This window comes from Musa acuminata, chromosome BXJ1-8, assembly GCF_036884655.1.
Source record: "Musa acuminata AAA Group cultivar baxijiao chromosome BXJ1-8, Cavendish_Baxijiao_AAA, whole genome shotgun sequence".
Lineage (NCBI taxonomy): Eukaryota > Viridiplantae > Streptophyta > Magnoliopsida > Zingiberales > Musaceae > Musa > Musa acuminata.
In genome coordinates this window covers 7,905,260-7,924,399 of record NC_088334.1, presented here as the reverse complement: position 1 = coordinate 7,924,399, position 19,140 = coordinate 7,905,260, and the positions used below count along the sequence as shown (strand labels likewise).

At 36.2% G+C, this 19,140-nt stretch overlaps 1 protein-coding gene across 1 annotated transcript; it reads right to left on the bottom strand.

The window, feature by feature from the left end:
* Window positions 1-2,802: 2,802 nt before the first annotated feature.
* On the bottom strand, window positions 2,803-18,462 carry LOC103993323 (uncharacterized). Its single transcript, XM_009413346.3, has 16 exons — window positions 18,148-18,462; window positions 17,003-17,197; window positions 15,762-15,836; window positions 15,229-15,396; window positions 14,883-15,046; window positions 14,236-14,454; window positions 13,035-13,161; window positions 11,875-12,063; window positions 8,234-8,320; window positions 7,900-8,057; window positions 6,176-6,295; window positions 4,515-4,740; window positions 4,157-4,216; window positions 3,632-3,805; window positions 3,441-3,550; window positions 2,803-3,193 (listed from the first exon to the last, which is right to left on the bottom strand). The coding sequence occupies exons 1-16, from the start codon at window positions 18,331-18,333 to the stop codon at window positions 3,028-3,030; spliced, it is 2,424 nt and encodes an 807-aa protein (XP_009411621.2). The 5' UTR covers window positions 18,334-18,462; the 3' UTR covers window positions 2,803-3,027.
* Between the last annotated feature and the right edge of the window lie 678 nt (window positions 18,463-19,140).

Genomic DNA, 19,140 nt, shown 5'->3' with positions numbered 1-19,140 from the left:
GCCACTGCTTGATTCTGCTAATCCATCATTCAGTAGGGACACAGACACATCATGAGCTCCCCCCCTCCCCTCTGCATCCTAACAGCCACCCTATGCTGTCCTCTACGAAGAAATCAACTCATATCTCTCCTGCACACCCTTTCATTCCCTACCTTGTCTGAATCATCAGCATTGAACACAACCTCAAGAAATCATAGTTTTGGTGTGTGGATGCACGTGCATTTGGCCTCACACCAGTGGGAGAACATGCAAGATGATTACCATTTTCATCAAGCTGTGATGGTATGCTTTTCTGGTGCAGTGACAAGATGGCAGCCTAAGTCTGAGGGGGATGAGTTATTCAGATAAGCACCCTTTGCCATTACAGAATGCAAAACGCCAAGCCTTGTCTCATCCCTCGGAGATTAGTGCCATGGCTTGCAGATTCAAAATTGGCACAGCATAAATGTTTCTGGATGACAATGATCAGGTTAAGACTATCAAACCATGTCTACTGGCAGACAGCAAAGTAGACGGAGGACATGTTGAACTCTTCCAATAGTGAAGGACATAAAATATCTACTTGTAAGTAACAGTATAAGAAATCTGACTGTAGCTTGAGCAGATTCTGGTTCTTCTTCTTCTTCTTACAATGAGACAACAAAAGGATACAGATCGGTGAAAGCAAACCTTATCCTCCTTGCCAAACACCATTCATCTAATGTTATAACTATTGAAATCTTGGAGTGCTTCAATAGCCTTTGGAGCAGCTGTGGTCTATATTACTTATAGAACCGACACTATATGCACTCTGCAATCAAATTTTGGCCAAAAGACAAACCTCTGTACTTGAAACCATTAAGCATGTAAAATGTGGGAGGGGCGAAGTTTTCTTACAGAGTAGATCTAATAGGAGCAGGAAGAAGTCATGCATGAGAGTAGTAGCCAAACTGATGGCTTTTCAGCAACAGAGAGGATAGCCACGATGAAATGAAGGCCTTACATAGAATATATGAGAGAGAAAAAAGATGGGGAAAGGAAAGAAAAGCCTGAGGAGCATGGAAGCGGAAATGAGCGTCTTAAAGTCCTTGGAGTATCACTGATACAGGGTATCAAGCTTCGAATACCTACTGTGAGATGGGTCTACTGGTCCCTCAATTGCACCGGCATACCTTCAAAGCAACTAAGCTGCAAACTACAAAGCTAACGATGTAGGAAATCGACGATCCGATAACGATCTATGGCGAGTAGGGCAAGTTAGGTAGTGATAAGATGAACTTAAAGGAAGCTACAAAGACGATGATCGCGGCGTCCAACACCGCACGAAGCCTCTGCTTGATGGGAGTGGCATGAGCAATGGGCTTGCTGTGGTCAAAGGAGTTACATTCGAAATAATTTCCATCATTTTTTTAAAACTTTTCTAGTAATATCAAATGTTGTTTTTTTAATTTAATTTTATGGTTGCATCTATCAATTCTATTTTTCAAAAATATTTTAAAATTTAAAAGTTGTTAGCCTAATCCTTTGTTTTTATTAACTTCTTTATTCAAATTAGTAAAAGATAGTGCAATAACACAAACTATTTTGATATCATATTCAAACAACGTTGTGATGGCAAAGATACCTCACATTATTTTCGGATGATAAACTAATGCAATTCTTCATCATCGTGTGGCATACTGAATCTTTATGATTGGACATTCAACGGTTATATTGGATTGTAAGAGGTCTAATTACTTATTAGCCCCTATAGTTAGATCTCTCTTTTATTGAGATCTTTAGATTTAAAAAATTTATATTAAAATCTCTATAATTATAAAGTGAAACATCATATTTTATTTATCTTAATATGATTGATTTTATCGATGAAAATATAAAAATGATGGATAAAAAAATAATTTTAATGTCTCAATTATATTTTTGATGGTGGTAGATAACAAGTCACGGGTAGTTATTGTGGATGAGGAGAGAGAGTGGCAAATATTAATGCCCTACATTTGCATCGATGTTGCTTGACAATTGTATCGATGCCAACGTAGCAACAGAGTGGCAAAAAAATTATTTGACATTTGCATCGACACTATTACTAATGTAGAGAGACATCAGTAAAACAACATCAGTAAATTGTTTAACATTTACGTCGAGACATCGCTCTACGCTTGCATTGCCATTGCAGATGTAAAACGACATCGCTCTATGTCTGTGTTGACGCTGATGTAGACACCAAGCAACCCTTTAGCTGCTCTGTATTTATATCAACGTCAATGCAAATATCAAACAACTCTTTCATCACTTTGCATCTGCATTGGTGACAATGCAATTACCAAACAACACAGACACAAATATAGAGCATCGACATATACATCATTCTCTTTCTTCTCTCCCTTTACCTCACCTCTTATTGTCGTTCTCCCTCCTCATCCATAACAATCACTCAGCCCTTGAGAACACAATCATTTGCCACCACAAAATATATAACCAAAACATTAAAATTATATTTTTACCCATCATTTTTATACTTCCATCAATAAAATTAATAATATTAAAATAAATAAAACTAAATATTATACTTTCATAATTATAGAGATTTTAATATAATTTTTTTTTTAAATTTAAAAAACAAGAAGCTAAAAAGATCAGAGTAATATGTAATTAGCCCATTCTAGGATGGGTAAGGACAAGGATGTTAGCATTAAGAGAAAATGTTCATAACAATTGAAGACTGGAGCCAACTAGTAGGAAAGGTTCGCTGAAACAACATGGAGTGATCACTTCACCACAGCAAAGAAAGCAGACAGCTAAGCAGTCACAGCAACACGCACATTTCAAGGTTTAGGGCATCTTAGTGAGTAGATAAAAAAAAACTACGAAAAATACCTCCAGCATGTTACAAGCAGTGTGCTCATGTCAACTTGTTCTTTGGCATCAGCCAAAACTTCCTCTCTCAGAAGACAGATGTGACAATATAGTATGTATGGTGTTGCACCAAATCTCATTGATGCATCATGGGCCAGCTTAAAATGGCTAGTTCTCTAGCTGCATGTTTTATTAGCGAACAGGAGAAGAGAAGAAAATAACAAGAAAGTATACAAAGAACCCAGCCAGAAGAATTCCCCCATAGATAAAAGCTTGGGATGTCTGTGTTGGTTGGATGTACTGTATGCTGCAGCACTTCATTTTCTCCCTCTCAGCAGCCAAAACTCGCTCGACGTATCTGTCGCAAATGGGTAAATGATGGGACAGAAGACACAGCAAAAGACATTAGCAAAATCTCAAGTCCAGCTTGATCACTCAACATTGAGGTATCTAGGAACTGCCATAATAGATTGCCCCATCAATCTCATTTCAAAAAAAAAAAAAATCTAATGATATAATGCCCTCTTGGAAGGCCAAGTAGGTCCAAAAGAATCTTCAAGAAAATGTATCAAGTAATAAAGAGAAATGAGGAAATGATCACTTACTGCTGAGTAAATATAGTGCTTTGGAGTATGTCAGAACTATTTTGATATGCATCCTCTAATTGATGATCATACAACAATGAAGAAAGATCCACAAGCTTTTCTTCGAGCTTCTGTTGTAATTGGGACACAAGCATTAGACTCAATAGCACATACCTCAAACAAAAAGGGTAGGAAGAAAAGAATAGTCTCACATCTAAGTATTCCTCTAAACGCTCAACAAGCTCATGAGGAAAAGGTTCTGGTAAGTTGGTCGTCTTCTTATAGAACTTTTCCACCCATAATTCTGTGCCAGACTTCTTTTTCTTGCCTTTCACTGGTTCACCAAGTGGTGTTTTGAGATGCTCCGCAGCAAAAGATTGGACACTCTGCAGGAACGATACAAAAGTCTTGTTTTCAGTCATAAGAAAAAAGTGATCATTGAATTTAACCAAAGTTACATGTGCACATTCCTGGAACATTGAATGTAATAACATCCAAAACTGAGATGGAATATGCACCATAGGGTATAGGTATAAGGGTCTAATATTCTCAAATCCTCTACACAAGTGAAACATGCAGTTCTAAGGTATATGAGGGCTAAAAGTCTGCCTGGCGCATGAGTGTTCTGCCAAAACAGGGTTAAAGAGGGTCTGCTATCTTCATCCTGCATACGGAGAAGCTGTTTGTGTCTGGTGGTGATATTGCAACAAAAACTATAATGAAGCTCTTGGTGATACCTCTGACGTGTCGCGTATCTTGCGAAGTGCAGAATCAACTTGTGCATATATTGTGATTCTCTGCAGCAAAGGATTGTGTTAGTAACTTGGCAACTAGCTGAATCTTGAATACAGAGCAGTGGTTGCAGAACTCTAAGCTTTGAGGATAAAATCTCCAAAGACAAGTTGCAATAACTAATTGATAAAGGTGCAAAAATTCAAGAAAAAGGAAAGAACATTTATAGCAATGCTGACTCTGGAACCATTGGTGGCAGGTTATAAAAGAGTGGAAATGTAAACATTACACGGATTGTTTATAAACCAGCACAGCTTCGTCAATTAAGGCAATAAAAGGCAAAAAAACTTATTCATGTCTTACTAATGCAACATCCTGAAGCATTTGACTAATTTGAGATGAATTGGAGAATGGCCCAAATGGATGACATCCTGAAGCCCAAAGCCAGTTGATGACAGGCCTCTCATGTATATGTGATGCTCTCTCATAAGGTGCACTGAGCCCTCCTATTGTGGAAGCCAATCCTGCCAAAATGTGCTGCTGTGCTAGAGATGGAAATGCAAGTTGTCTTGTGGTTTCTGATACATAGCTGTTAAAATGAAGTGCACAGTTTACATAAACAAGAGAAAGATCTCAGCGTGAAGAATATGGAAGGGCATGTAATACTGTATTTTATTGGACAGATGAGCTACAGAAAAATTCACGGCATGCATTAAATTGAATGAAAGAATAATACAGCATGACAATGAAGAATTAGAAGAGTAACCACTGATCATCAGAACATGTAGTTACAACTTACAAATATAAACATCTACGACAAATACCAAAACCTGATATCCTATAAATAAATAGTCCCAAGAAATGAATGTAATTTGTATGGAGCTGATGCAGGTGAAAAACTAGAGTAACAAAACATGGTCACAGACATGTATCTCAATGATTTAAAAATTCTTCCCTGATACTAACCCATTTCAGTGTCTGGTTGCCAAAGTGCCATGTTTAAACCTCAACCCATGGATTGCTTGAAGTGGGGTAGCCAAGGATGGAAGTTCAGAGTTGAGTTATCCAGAATATGGTTTGTGAGCAAGGGCCTTTAGATGATTCATGATTAACAAAACATTGCATGATGGTAATGTCATGACCCGTAACTGGATCACTTAAGACTTTGGACTTTGAAGGTAAGAAGAACCTGTATCTCAAATGACATTCCATGTATGCACCTATCCTAATAACTAGTGTAGATCCATTAAATATTACCAATCCAACTCATCATTAATTCTTGATGTACGATTATTGGTATTATAATTTCCTCCATTCAAAGACTTTGAATGCCAATCAAGAACAACGACCTTAACCCAGTATCATTTTCTGGTTCACAACATGCGACAGGCATAATGTCATAGTGCAGCTGCATATTTTATGCCCCTTGCATCATCCATGGACAGATATTCCTATTCAGTCTGCTAAGTTGCAAATATGGAGATGTAGGTTCATTTGAATACCAATATGACACCATACACTACTGGCCCATTAACTCAGGTAGAATGATCCTTAACCATATGTCCCAAAATTCTCAGGTTCAAGTCTCTCATAGTATGTATGCTATGCCAATCACCAAAAGCAGGTAAGCAAAAGCTTTCTGTTTACAAGGGCTGTCAAGCTGATACATGTTGCTGAACGAGATGATTGTGAAGAACTTGTTCTTGTGCCAGGAATTCTTCAAGGTTAATGGTTTGTTTGTTATATATATGACGATAGGCCATAAGTTAATGGCTACAACTAGAAGGACATGCAAGATTGTTAAATAAAAGTATGTCTTATATAGACAGACTCAATTTAAGAATATACATTTATAGAAAGAATTTGTGCAGGCTGAGCTTTTTTTATATGCTTGCTTAACCATTTGATGGGCGAAAGGCACTAAAACAATAAATGTACTTCCCGTTTCTGTTCCTGCCAGTATTTTAGGTGTATACCAAACACTTTACTAAAATATTTGCACAAAATGAAGACCTTAAAATCACCTTAGGGGAATCTTCTCATTATCATGCTGAAGGACAATTACAACATCCTTGCTCGTCCAAACAAGACTTTCATCTTCCATAAGAAGGCCAGCATCAACATCAGCCAATGACAGTACAAAACTGCCATAGAAGAACAACACCGTTATTGAAAAAAAAAAATTCTGATAAATGATCAGAACTTACATTCAAGTATGCAACAGTGCTTAAAGAATAACAGCTAACTAAAGAAGCTTGTAAGATAATCGAATGCAAAACAGGTAAAATATTACATTAGTCTTCATTTTATTTAAATCTATATGTATCAAGGGATCAAAGCTAGATGCTTTTGGACTATTCCCACATGCAACAAAGCCAGAATTTCAATCCATATTATATATAATGCATCATTTTACTGCAAATAACAAATGCCATGTCATGTCCATTAAATGTTGTTCAATTCAATGTTCTAAAAAAAATTGTTAGTAATTAATATAATCTTCAAAGTCATCAACAAGCAGTTTTCTAATAACCATTCTATGCTGGTTTCAATAACTTGTCAGATAGGCATCATACTATGATATTGAGTAGAATACCTACCCATATCATCAACCAAGACTGAAAAAAAAAAAAAAAGCAATAAAATGAGAGGTATCAAGCTAAATGGTTTATTATCAGTGCTTATCAAACCAGTAAATACCAATCAGTATTATTAAGTCTGATCATTATTTTAAATTATGTTACATGTACCAATGCAAAGAAAACTAAAGCTGGAAAAGAATCTTGGAACAGATAGCCCTTTCCATTTTTTCATAATTTTCTTATTTGCAGATAATATGGTTATTCTAATGTCAATTTTAGAAAACTATTTCATTAAAAGAGAACTTTGTGGTCACACAGTGAATTTGGATCAGCATGTTAGTTTCACAATTCTAAGGCAGAAACCATCAGTGCACTTTGACAAGTTTTCACTAAGGCCTGCAAGATTGTTTCTTATTTGTTGGAACTGCACAAGGACTGTATTAATAATCTCCACCTTAACAGTCCTCTTTAATTATTGATTCATCATAATGTGAGGGTTTACCTGTTCTTATCAACACAATAAAAGAACTACTAGTTAAATTCAGATATCCTCCTCCAACTAGCTAAAAATCAGATAGGCAGCATTTTTCTCAACATTTTGTCAACATCTACCATTCCAATTGCAGCATTGCTTTCCATGAAAGATAACTCAATTACTTCATTGTTCGTAAGACTATAATAAGCATACCACCAAGTGCAGGAACAGATTATAAATCAGCAAATTACCTACCATCACATTTAAAACCTTCAAAGAACAGTAACCTAAGCATGAGTTCCTCAATTTCATGATGCCCAAGTACTTATTTCAAAGTTTTTTATGTCATTTCAAGAACCCCTTTGACAAGCTTCAGTTTGAACATCAAACAGGACACCAAGGATTCTTGTTAGAGTGATTGATTATCTGAAAAAAGCAGTAAAAAACATTGCAAAGCAAATAAATGATCAATAAATGAAAGTCATTTGTATACCACAACTAGATGCACATACCAAAGTACCAGATAAATTATGGAAATTAGAGAAGTTCTCCAGACAAAATTATTGAGAAAACATAACTTGTGGAAAATCCACTCAAAAAGCATAATATAACTAGTAAAGCCTAATAAACATATTAACCAGATTCTATAAAGTAAAAGTAGCTTTAAAAAGAAAGGATAAGCACTGCTAACACAGGAATCACTCTGGTTCCATAAGTTCGGTATAGATTTCCTTGTTTCTTTTTTCCACTAGATTTCTTATCTCGACCATGTTTAGGAATGTAACTTTCCCATATTGGTTTGTGCTTGATCATGGAATCTTGTGAACTGTCTGCTTCATCCATCCAATGCTGCAAACAATAATATAAATCAAGAAGCAACGTAAGCTGGAGATATCATAATTTTTTACAATAACAAAAAAAACCGAGAAAGGACAATACTTGTGTGTGCATTTATATAATGAAGAAGAGAGAGGAAAAGGACTTTGAACAACAAGACACTAGATAAGTAGACATGCCAGACTAACCTGACGAATAAAAAATTTACTTGAGAGAGAAGGATCAGAAACTTCCAGTAAACCAGCTGCAAGAACATCAGCTGAACGTTCCATCTCCTGGAGTAAGAATACTTCAAATGATCAATTCATTTATGTGCAGTCATTTCAGCATACCTCAAATTGTTAAATCCAAATCCAGAATATATATCACATGCAGTAGTGAAAATAGAAAAGTTAGTCAGCTCAAATGCATATCATCACCAATCCAATTCACTTCATCAGATATCATATCTTTAAAGTTAGACCAAAAAAACAACTAAAGAGAAATGTTTATGGCTTAACAAGACAGTCTAGAAAATCCATAACATGGTCGAAGCAAATAAACAATAATCCCAAAGAGCTCAAACTCCACTAATAACTACAAAATAATACCAGAAGACTTGCTTTCTTAGAAGTGGTCAAGAGGCAATGTAGTGAACAGGAAGTCATTTGTTGCTGTATTATTCATGTAGGCATTGTAGCTGACCCAAAAAGTAGCAACATCACACCTTAGGTAATCAAGTGAGCATGAACATGCCATGGTAAAATCTAGATCCTCAAGCATTTATTATCTTAAACGACTCAGAACATTTTTCATTCAGACAGCAAACAAATTTCCAAGCATAGTTCTGTTGTCAACTGAATCTAATACACAATCCACACTAGAATCATCTAAGACCAATCTAACTTTGGCCAATGTCTCAGCCTTATAGCCAGAAATTAATCAGAATCAGCTAGAACAGATTTAGTCTAAATAACTTGATAGTCTCTAAAGAAGGAAAAAAGAGATGTGGTGGAAATGGAGAAGACATAAAAAGGCAAAAACACCCTACTACTATGATTGTATAACATAGAAGACACTGTTGATACTGGATTTATTCACTGCAATAATCATATTGTCATCTGTCACCATTGTTGCAATATTCATCATCCATAGCTAGTAAAGCAACGAAGAAATAATATACATAAAGGAGAGAACAAAAAAGTAGCCCTTAATCACTCAAGCAAATATACCTGTCAACAGAGAGGGAGATGACATGGACTTTATGAAATCTAAAATCCTATGGTATGCTCTTCAAGTGGGGATTTTCTTTAATGTTCTTGCTGGTGCTTATTCTACTGTCCCTTTGTTGTTAAATTCCATATGCAAAGTTTAGTAGAATAGGCATTGGGACATCACACGGCATTACTCCAAAGATTAAGCAATGGCATAATATATCCTGATATAGCATGCCAGACTATGCAACTCATATGCGAAGCCAATGTGAAACTTTGAAAGCATTGCAACTATGGGAAGAATCTTTCTATTGTACAAGATTCTCATGCAAATCTCTCTTTATTTGGCCACACTTGCATCTACAGCAATCCTCTAGAGAAGCATGAAGCTTTCAACTTTTGTCATACTGATGTATTCATGTGGTTTATAATAATACAACATAAAGAAATAGTCTACAAGTGGTTTCAAAACAGTAGTTGAAGAGCACTATGTTTACCATTGAATATCTTGTACAACAACTCTATATACCAAAATGGCACATACATTCAGTTATTTAAAGTTTCTGTTCTAACACCACAAAGTTAGAAAACAATAAAAGTTTGGGTGATACAACTCCCAAGTACACATTCTAATTCAGTTTACATTCAATAAAGGTTTCTGTCTTAACTCCTAAGTACATTTTCTAAACAATGATTGAAATGCAACTGTAAACCTCAACAATTTGATCAGCTATGTGAATCCTTTGCCATCATCGAGCTTTACAATAACAAATTTTCACTAGTCAAGTAAAAGGCAAATATCTTCTTATTGTTTCTGATAACATCTTAGAATTTTCTCTAACTACCCTTGAACTACCAAGTTGAATACTGTAAAACTCGTTTAAACCAGTGATTTAAAAAGCGCTAGGCGCCAAAAGGCGCAAAGGTCCAAAAACGCCCGAGGCGCTAGGCGCTCGCCCGAGCGAAGCGAGACGTTAAAATATAAAAATATATAATATAATTAATAAATATAATTATTTAAAATTTTAAATAAAAATATGCTATTAAATTAAGAAAATCTAAGAGTGGCGGGAAGCAGTGGCGAGTGGCGGCAGTGGCGGGAAAGGGAAAGGGAGCGGGAGGCGCGAGCAGCGGGAGGGCTCGCGGGAGTCGCGAGCAGCGGGAGGCGCGAGCAGCTGGGAGGGCTCGCGGGAGGCGCGAGCAGCGGGAGTCGCGAGCATAGGGAAGGCTCGCGGGAGGGCTTACGGGAGGCGCGAGCAGCGGGAGGCGCGAGCAGCTGGAGGGCTCGCGGGAGGCGCGAGCAGCGTCAACGACGAGCAATGGCAGCGGGAGCAGGAGCAGGAGCGACGAGCAGCGAGATCGAGAGCGGCAGCGGGTTAGGGTTGAGTAAGGGTTATATCGGTTTAGTTGGTTCGATTGAACCAACTAACAACCGAACCGGGACCAAACCAGACCTAAAATCCTGGTTCGGTCACTTGGTTTACCCAGGCGCTCGCCCGAAGCGCCCAGGTAGCGCCTGTTTGAAGCGCGCCGCCTGGGACATTAGCGAGGCGCTCGGGCCTCGCGCGCCTCGCCTCGCCTCGCCCGAGCGCCTAGGCGAGCGCCCGAGCGCCTCTTTCAATCACTGGTTTAAACATTTCCATATCACCATAAATCATTTTCAGCCATTTTGTCCTTAATTAAAACTACTTTTATTTGTTCAGGAATGTAAACATCTATAATTCTACTTCTCTAGCAGGCTATTCACCCATCTCAACAATCCTGAAACTAACATGTAAAATATAAAATCTATGTGCACTTCTTTTCAATTTATTAACCATATCCTCTCTTCGTGATGATTATGTTGCACCTCATATATTTGATCTTGAAACCATAAAAGGGAGGCCTAGTGTACAAGGCTCTCTCCAATGTGGGGCCGAGAGAGGTCAATGAAACATAGATGCATAGAGGCTTTCAAACCCTGGTCATCCATTAGCAGAAAAAGATTCAGACTATGAAAATGCTGAACTGTGATCACTTAAAAAATGAGTGCTTAATTTTAAAATTTTAGACATATGACAAAGTCCTTTATGGTACAGACAAGGCAAGCAATGATGTCATAACTGAGCTGGAAAATTCACTTGACACATCGATGTTATAATTGGACCAATAACTATTGGCATGTATCCATTTAAAAAACCCATTAATAAAGTATTAACAAAGAAACAAATATCTTTGATGAAAAATAAAATGTAATTTCCTCTTTAACAGATCAACATAGTAACATTCTTCAAATATTGGTTCAAACATGATAATAATAAATGCACAATCATTTGTCTACGAATGACATATGCTTATTTTCATCCATGAGAATCTGAGTATTCACTTAAAAAATATATCTATGTTTAACTGGCTATATAGCATATCTAAATAAAATTTTTAATGGTGTGACAAGATAAATCATGACAACATTATTAATGATAGTTAAAATTAAGTTCAAGTTAAGGCTCCAAGGAGATAATAAGCATATATTCATTGACAACATATTATATATATATTAGAAAGGAGAAGAAAATATGCAGAACCTGGTTAGATGATGAATTGAGTTGTGAATTGCCTCAAAAAGATGACATCATAAACCAATTGCAAAAGCCAACCTCTTTAAGAATAGCACCATCCAGATATGTCCTGGTATGGACATGAAATCGGCCATCTTTCTTTGTTTCTTGAAGAGAATGACCACGCATTGCTTTTGAAACAGCAATTGCTAACTTTTCATGCTGATGTAGTGCATGTGAACCTCCAATAATTATTACCTCCTGGCCCGCATGGACCATCTTTTTGACCTGAAGAAAATAAAGGTCGACCATAACAAAGTAACACCAACACTAAAACCAAAGTACTAAGATTTTCATGAACTTTGATATATACCCTTTAATATCTCTGACACTAATTACCTTGTGGTCACCTAATTGGCATTAGTGTTGAATTTATGAAACTGCAGCAAATATATTTATAATTATACAATAGAAAGGGTCAATCAAAATGTACTCTTAGAGAAGATAGTGACATCTGGACTATATTGAAGAGGCAGAACCCGGGAGGCAGAATGGTTGTACTTGTAAGTTGTAATAAAGAAAGTTGATATCCAGGAGATTCATGTCAAAATGCTTGCAATGTCTCTTACTAGCCATTAAATATATCAATACCTGAACAACCCAAAAATATACATCTAACTGCTGGAGAGCCTCATTTGTAACTTCTTTCCTAATTGGTTTATGTGCTTCACACATGCAGTCTTCATAGTATGATTTCAACCCTTCCCAAAAAGGATAGTTTGGATCCCAGTTCACAACAGGACTGATAAATACCAACCGCTACATACCAGTCCAGGTAAAATTAGGTACCATGCTGATAAGAATAAATTTTAGACTAGCTTAAATGTTTCAAACACCTACAACTACAAGTTTTACACATTTGCTTGCTCTATCTAATTGAGCTATATAACTACAAAAAATAAAGTTAGAACTATTGCCATACTTTTCTGACAAATGCTATTCCCAAATTTCAAATGCTGTATAAATATTTATTTATTTATTGTAAAATTTAACAAACTTTTACTAATAATCATTAGATCCATGATCTGATAGAACCTAACACTTTAAACAATTCATGGTCCTGATTGTGACAACACATTCTAATCTTAAAAATAAGTGTGGCAATGTCAAAAAATATATCAAGCAATGCCCTCCAGCATCACTGAAATCTTACTAATAAAATGTGATAAAAAGATGTTCATGAAAAAAGATTAACTAACCTCCCTTTCAATTGCTTTAATATCTATGCTATAATTATGACCAGCTTGAAGAATGTTGTATCTGTTGTGGTTTTGCAAGACAATGATAGGTACAAGCAACCTTGTGGTCAAGTCCACAGTCTCAAACCTGAGCAAACATAAGCCATTATCATGCTAATTTAGATGAAATATATATGAGCCATATGCGTTAGCTTTATTACTGTCAGAATTCAATAAAACAGATTAAGATCGTCAAAATTTAAATTCAGTTAGGACCTACATAGCACTTGTACAGGTCATCAAAGAATCAGCAGGCAAAAACTTAATTCAGTCATGAACTGATAAACATCATATCTTTACTATGATTTTACAGATTTTTTTTATTGCATACAATTCCTTTTGGCTTCTGTCCAGTAAGGCAAACTCCATAAAAACTAGTATGTAATTACAGAAGCAGTGAGCCTTTAGCGAATTACAGTTGACAAGTATGACAAAAGTCTACATTAATTTGCAGTACAATTATAGATGTGAAAAGCTTTGCAGTCAAGACCACAATTTGCAATTACAAATCAAGGTCTTAAATACTGGTCTAGACTCTAGAAACAGCTCTGCCAACTAATTAGACCAGTAGAATACCATATACCAGGCAATGTAGGAATCTTACAGTCCAGTATCACCAAAAAACTTAAAAAATTAAACCAATTGTACCGACCTATATAGTTTGGTACTACTGGTTTGTGTGCATTGGTGCTGATACCTTATTATACATACTAGTGATTTATCAGCAACCTAATCTCTCTCTTCTACGATCGTAAAGTTTTATCATTTTCATTAACATTCAAGTCAATCTAGAAATTATCTGATTACAGTACATAGGCATTTGACTTATGATATAGTGATAATAAATGAAAAATTTTCAATGTAGAGCTCTTTTTTATTGTAAATTTAAATTCCTTCATATCTAGTGACTAAGAAAGAAAAACTACAACAATTAGGTAGAAAAGCTCCACAATCTAATTTCTTATAAGCAGTTGTAGTAGAAAAATTTTGGGGTCGAACTATGGTGATTGCTTGCAGTCTATTATTTGCTTTGTTAATCTGAAGAAAGGGATAATTGTGTTTCATAATTTGTATGTAATATGTCCCTGGAAAATTCTAGATTATTCTGATTCCTTAATATACTATCTTTAGTCGTATCCAGCAAGATAACATACATAGGTACCTGATATCAGGAGCTATTACATGCTCAATGGTAGTTGAAATCAATGCTCCAAGCTGCCCCATGAAAATAGCTTGTGTCGAGTCTATGCTAGCAGCAACCAGTCCTCTCGGGATAATTAAATTGGATAACCTTGGCAATGATCTGTAACTAACACTTCCTTCTTCAGTTTCTATCTTTCCATAAGTACAAGGGCCTGCTGAAATATCAATCACCACAAATCTGGAAATTTTGGACAATGCATTAATATTTAATATAAAACATGAAAAAGCTACTTGGCATATTAATTGAATCATAAAACACATAAGTGCTGTGGAGAATAACTGATAAAGCACACATGTCAAATTACACAGTAGCATACAGAAAAAACATATATTTACACATCTTCTATTGCGGGCCATAAAGCACACACAGGAACATAAGTAACCGACACCCAGACATGTCAAATCTTGAAAAAGCAGGACAAGAGATGTCTCAGACATGGCAATTAGAGGACATAATATTAATGTAAGCAAGTAATCTGTAAATAACAGAATATGAATCGAGAGACATGGAAAAGAACATAAATGACCCTTCTATCCAAATCTGCCTACCAGAAGATTTTGGCACATAACAAAGTGAAAATAATGACTAACTACCAAAGCATTTACCTCCCGGAGCTCAACCAAACTTGAGATGCTCCTCCACCATTATAACGATAGCGATAGATGTAATCTCCCTCTTGCTTTTTCAGTTCTTCCTCTGTCAATTCACCAATTGGCCCATACATAAACCTATCATGATCAATTTCTTTGTTCCTGGGATCCATTCTGACCTGCAAATATAACACCAACAGAACTGTAAAGCATTCATCTCTATAGTTGTATCAAAATTCAAGAAATAAGTATATTCTTCAGAAATGAGTAAAATTTTGCCTAACAGAACTTGCACCACTGATAAAAGAAAGTTCATAAATAGACCCACTAAAAAGAGTAAACACTAGAGGTTGTCCTGTACCTTGTCAAAATTCACTATAAATATTGCTGCAGGGACAAGTCGGTCCATTTCAGTTGCAGAATAACCACCACTTTCTACATCAAATATAAATGAGTATAGTCTCTGGAAAATTGGTTCCACCACTGTTGCTTCTACCTCAAATAGAGGAAACTCTCTGCCATATTCACTCTGAAACAAAGCAATCAATCATGATACTTAAGCAGATAAAAATATTACAAAATTTGAGACTTCACAAGCACACAGATGGCAAGTGGGATACATTATGAAAAACAAAATACTGATCAACCATGGAATAAATTGGTGACGCATGTTGTCAAGAAAATTCCGATAAGACTACCAAACAGAACAAACAATCACAGAGAGCATCAATGTTTAACAGAAATTTTCTGGATTATAGCATTGACCAGAAGATGGAAGACCCCACGAAGACACAGATATGGTTCTAGAATTCTTGCATTGGATGACTACCGACTCAAAAAAAAAACACAATAAGTCTCATTGCAGTACAAGTATAATATAACATAAAATGTTACCTCTCTAGCAATTCCTGCAGGAACCATTGCCTCCTTCAATGCCTTTTCAAGAGCTACTAGTTCTGGTTGTCCAGCCTATAAAACAGAAGAATTATCAGAAGCCGGTTAAATAATATACTACTCATGCAAAAAATTCATGACAAAAATCAGAAAATTAAGTAAAATTTTAATGGTGATGACTCCATTTTTTAAAACAAGGAGCAGTGAGGAAAATTGAACTATTAAATATAAAGCATTTGATTTGTTGGCCTCAGTTCAATTAGAAGAGATTTTTTATATTGCAATCATAAGTTAGTGCAGAAGTTTGTAGTACAAAAAGGAAAACTATGAGCCCATAAAGGTTATGAGTCTCCATAACTAACTTGCATAACAAATCAGCTTGTGTGACATATGCCTAACCACATACAAATAAACAAGCAAGCCTGCCTGCATCATGCAAGCAAGTTATCCTCAAAATTGAACTCAAATTTATTAAGAACAACTGAGACAAAATATAATTTTACAGGTGATTCATGCATAGATACTCAGAATCCTGCTTCCAGAAAAATTGAATTAATAACCTTATTTGATAGAGCTTCCCTAAATTCTGGAAGTACCATTCTTTCTGATCAAGTACAATGTGGAAGTGAAGTGAAGCAGCCTTGATGGATGAAGACCAACTCACAATCCACCCAGGGGGCAAGAGGCAAGTGTTAAGGGAAATGATCTCAACTCCCTTGAAGATAACTAATCTTTTCTTACCAAAACCCCTCGTTTTAGACAAATCATATGAAACTTCAAAATTCTAGATTGAGATCCAAAGTAGGACCAAGAGAGAGATGGAACCTGAATATATTACAGTTGGTGGCTGCAAAAGGGTACTATTCTAATGAAGCTGCTGTCATTTAGTCTCATGGACCTTGAGAAAGAAGAAAAAGGAAAACAAATCCACAGTTAAGAACACACATTAAAATATAACATTTCTTTCCTTTCCTTACCGGGCAAGAATAAGGATGATTTCAATTCAAAAAAGCGTATAACTATCAGAAAGAAGGATAACAAAAGGACTAGCATTCAAAATCATTACTAAATTCCCCTACAAAAGAAGAGTGAAAATATAACACAAGTTTCTATAATTGATCATATTTTTTAAATTCCAACCCAAATAATCTCATTTTCTATTTAGCTGGCTAAATTATTTTAGTCAAACAAATCTTCAATAGCGGAAAGGAAATAAGACAGTACTGACAAAGGTAACTTACAGGTATTGCATTATATATTATGTGATGCTCAATATCAATTGGTTCTCCTGTCTCAAGGCACGAGGGCCTATGTGTTGAAAAACTACTTTTCAGGAAATCCTCAAGCTTGTGAGCATCTATTTTATATCTGTAGCCTCCATCACCATTAAAACCAATGAGTAGAATATTAACCTCAAGGGGAACCTGGAAAGGGACCTGCACAACAAACTCCAAATAATTAACAGTGTTGCCTAACATTACTTTACATTGTCCATAGTGTTAAACTAAAGAGCGGATACAATCAAAGTAAATGATACTAATATGGATCATTCTCAGCTACTCACCTTAAAAATGCTCAAAATCTGATCCAAATCAATCAGTAAAGATATATCTTGAGAAACATTGTAAGATTCACTAAATATTTGAACATACAAATATTCCACGAGACCTGGCCAAGCGTACATAATATGTATTGCACTTCATATAACTGATTTCCATACTGTGCCACAATAAAAAATGTCGGCTTTCCAGTTATTTCCCTCATCAAGCACAAGTGAGAAAAGGCCTGGACTCAAATCGCTTTATTGGCCACTATAACATAAAAAGCATTGTACTCAATCATTACAATTGCCAAATACAGCACAATGCATTATCAATGGGTGCAGCAGGTACAAGCACTATGCGACAGGCTCACGATCACACAAGTTAGCATTCGGACAATTTGGACAAGTGTAGCTAGAGATGGATGCAACACAGTCTAAATTCTTTTAGTTCGAGCTAAAACATACGTAAATCTATTGCAGAGTCTACAACAGCTAAGAATTCCATTTGGTAAAAGCAACTTGCTTAGAAACATGGGCACAAGAACCAGGTCTGTCCTGTGTTATTGAAAAGAACTTGCCTTTCATGAACAAATTTAAATGGATAAATGGAGATAAAGCTAAATCAATCAACAGATTCCTAAAAGGCAAGCATCTATTTATTGAATGATCGCGTCATCACCCGTCGACGAATTTACTAACTACAACTCAAAAGGCCAACAGTACCTAAGCCAAAGAGACATGGAAATTGTAGTAGAGAATGCAGATTTTGATACCAAAGGTTCCGATCTGACCCAAAGGAAAGTTCCATCGAGAGGGGAACAAATAAGGAGGAGAAGTAAATACCTCCGCCCTCGTATGGAGCATGCGACGTACATCATCGCGGATGGTGCCCTGCACGTCATGGAAGGCGCCGTGGTGCCACTGCGGATGCCCTGGATCTCGCCGGAAAGCCTGCGCCAACGACTCCACCGCGTACGGGAGCAGGAAAGAGGCTAAGAAGAGGGAGGCCAAGAGAGGAAGGCAACCCATAGCTCCCTAGGTCGAAGCGGGACCTGGTAGAAGAACGAAAGAGAGCGAAAGAAAGACCAGGGCTTAGGGTTTTAGAGATGGGCTTCCGCCATCGCCGACTGCGTCGGAATCGGAAGCTTTCGGCGGCGGATCAAATAGAGTGGCCGTTCCCCATCGGTCATCTAAATACTGCAGCCCACAACAACTCCCTCCGGTCCGAGCACGTGCATTGCACGGATCGTGCTTGGCCCAAATCAGACCGAACCAGACCGGCCGGCCCGGCTACCGGTCTTCTATATTATCTATTAATTATAAATAAATAATTTCTAAATCTCTATTTGTAATTATCTAGTTGTATATTTTTATTAAATTTTCTAGGATTTGTAATTTTTAACATTAAACCTTTAATTAAAATTAATAATAAAAATGAGAAATACTTGCCCAATTATTTTCATATTTCTTCTATTAAGCAACTAATTTAAGAAAAACTTTTTTTCATTATTATCTTGAAAAACAAAAAAATCATAGAGTTGGAATAGAAATAAACGCCAAGTGGAATGATAAGTAAAAGGAAAAAAAAACATGACATCATTAGATGATCTCAAAATTTGATATATAATATAATCATAACTTCCCAATCCCATGCGATATATAATATAATCAGAAATTTTGATATTTTCTCACATATTATGCATTGATTTATAATTATTTATGCTTTTTCCAATGAAAGTGACAAGCATTTATATTTCTAACATTTATGCTTGTAATGTGAATATTTGAATTTCTGATTTCCTTCATATGAGGCTTAATAACTTATAAGCCATGTGA

Bases quoted from the DNA above. Each gene is read 5' to 3' on its own strand.
- LOC103993323 (XM_009413346.3), bottom strand. From the start codon at position 18,333: ATGGGTTGCCTTCCTCTCTTGGCCTCCCTCTTCTTAGCCTCTTTCCTG. The intron at 4,217-4,514 runs GTAAGACATGAA...CCTTTGCTGCAG, and splicing joins TGCTTCAGGATGTTGCATTA to AGAATCACAATATATGCACA. The intron at 3,806-4,156 runs GTATCACCAAGA...TCGTTCCTGCAG, and splicing joins AGATACGCGACACGTCAGAG to AGTGTCCAATCTTTTGCTGC.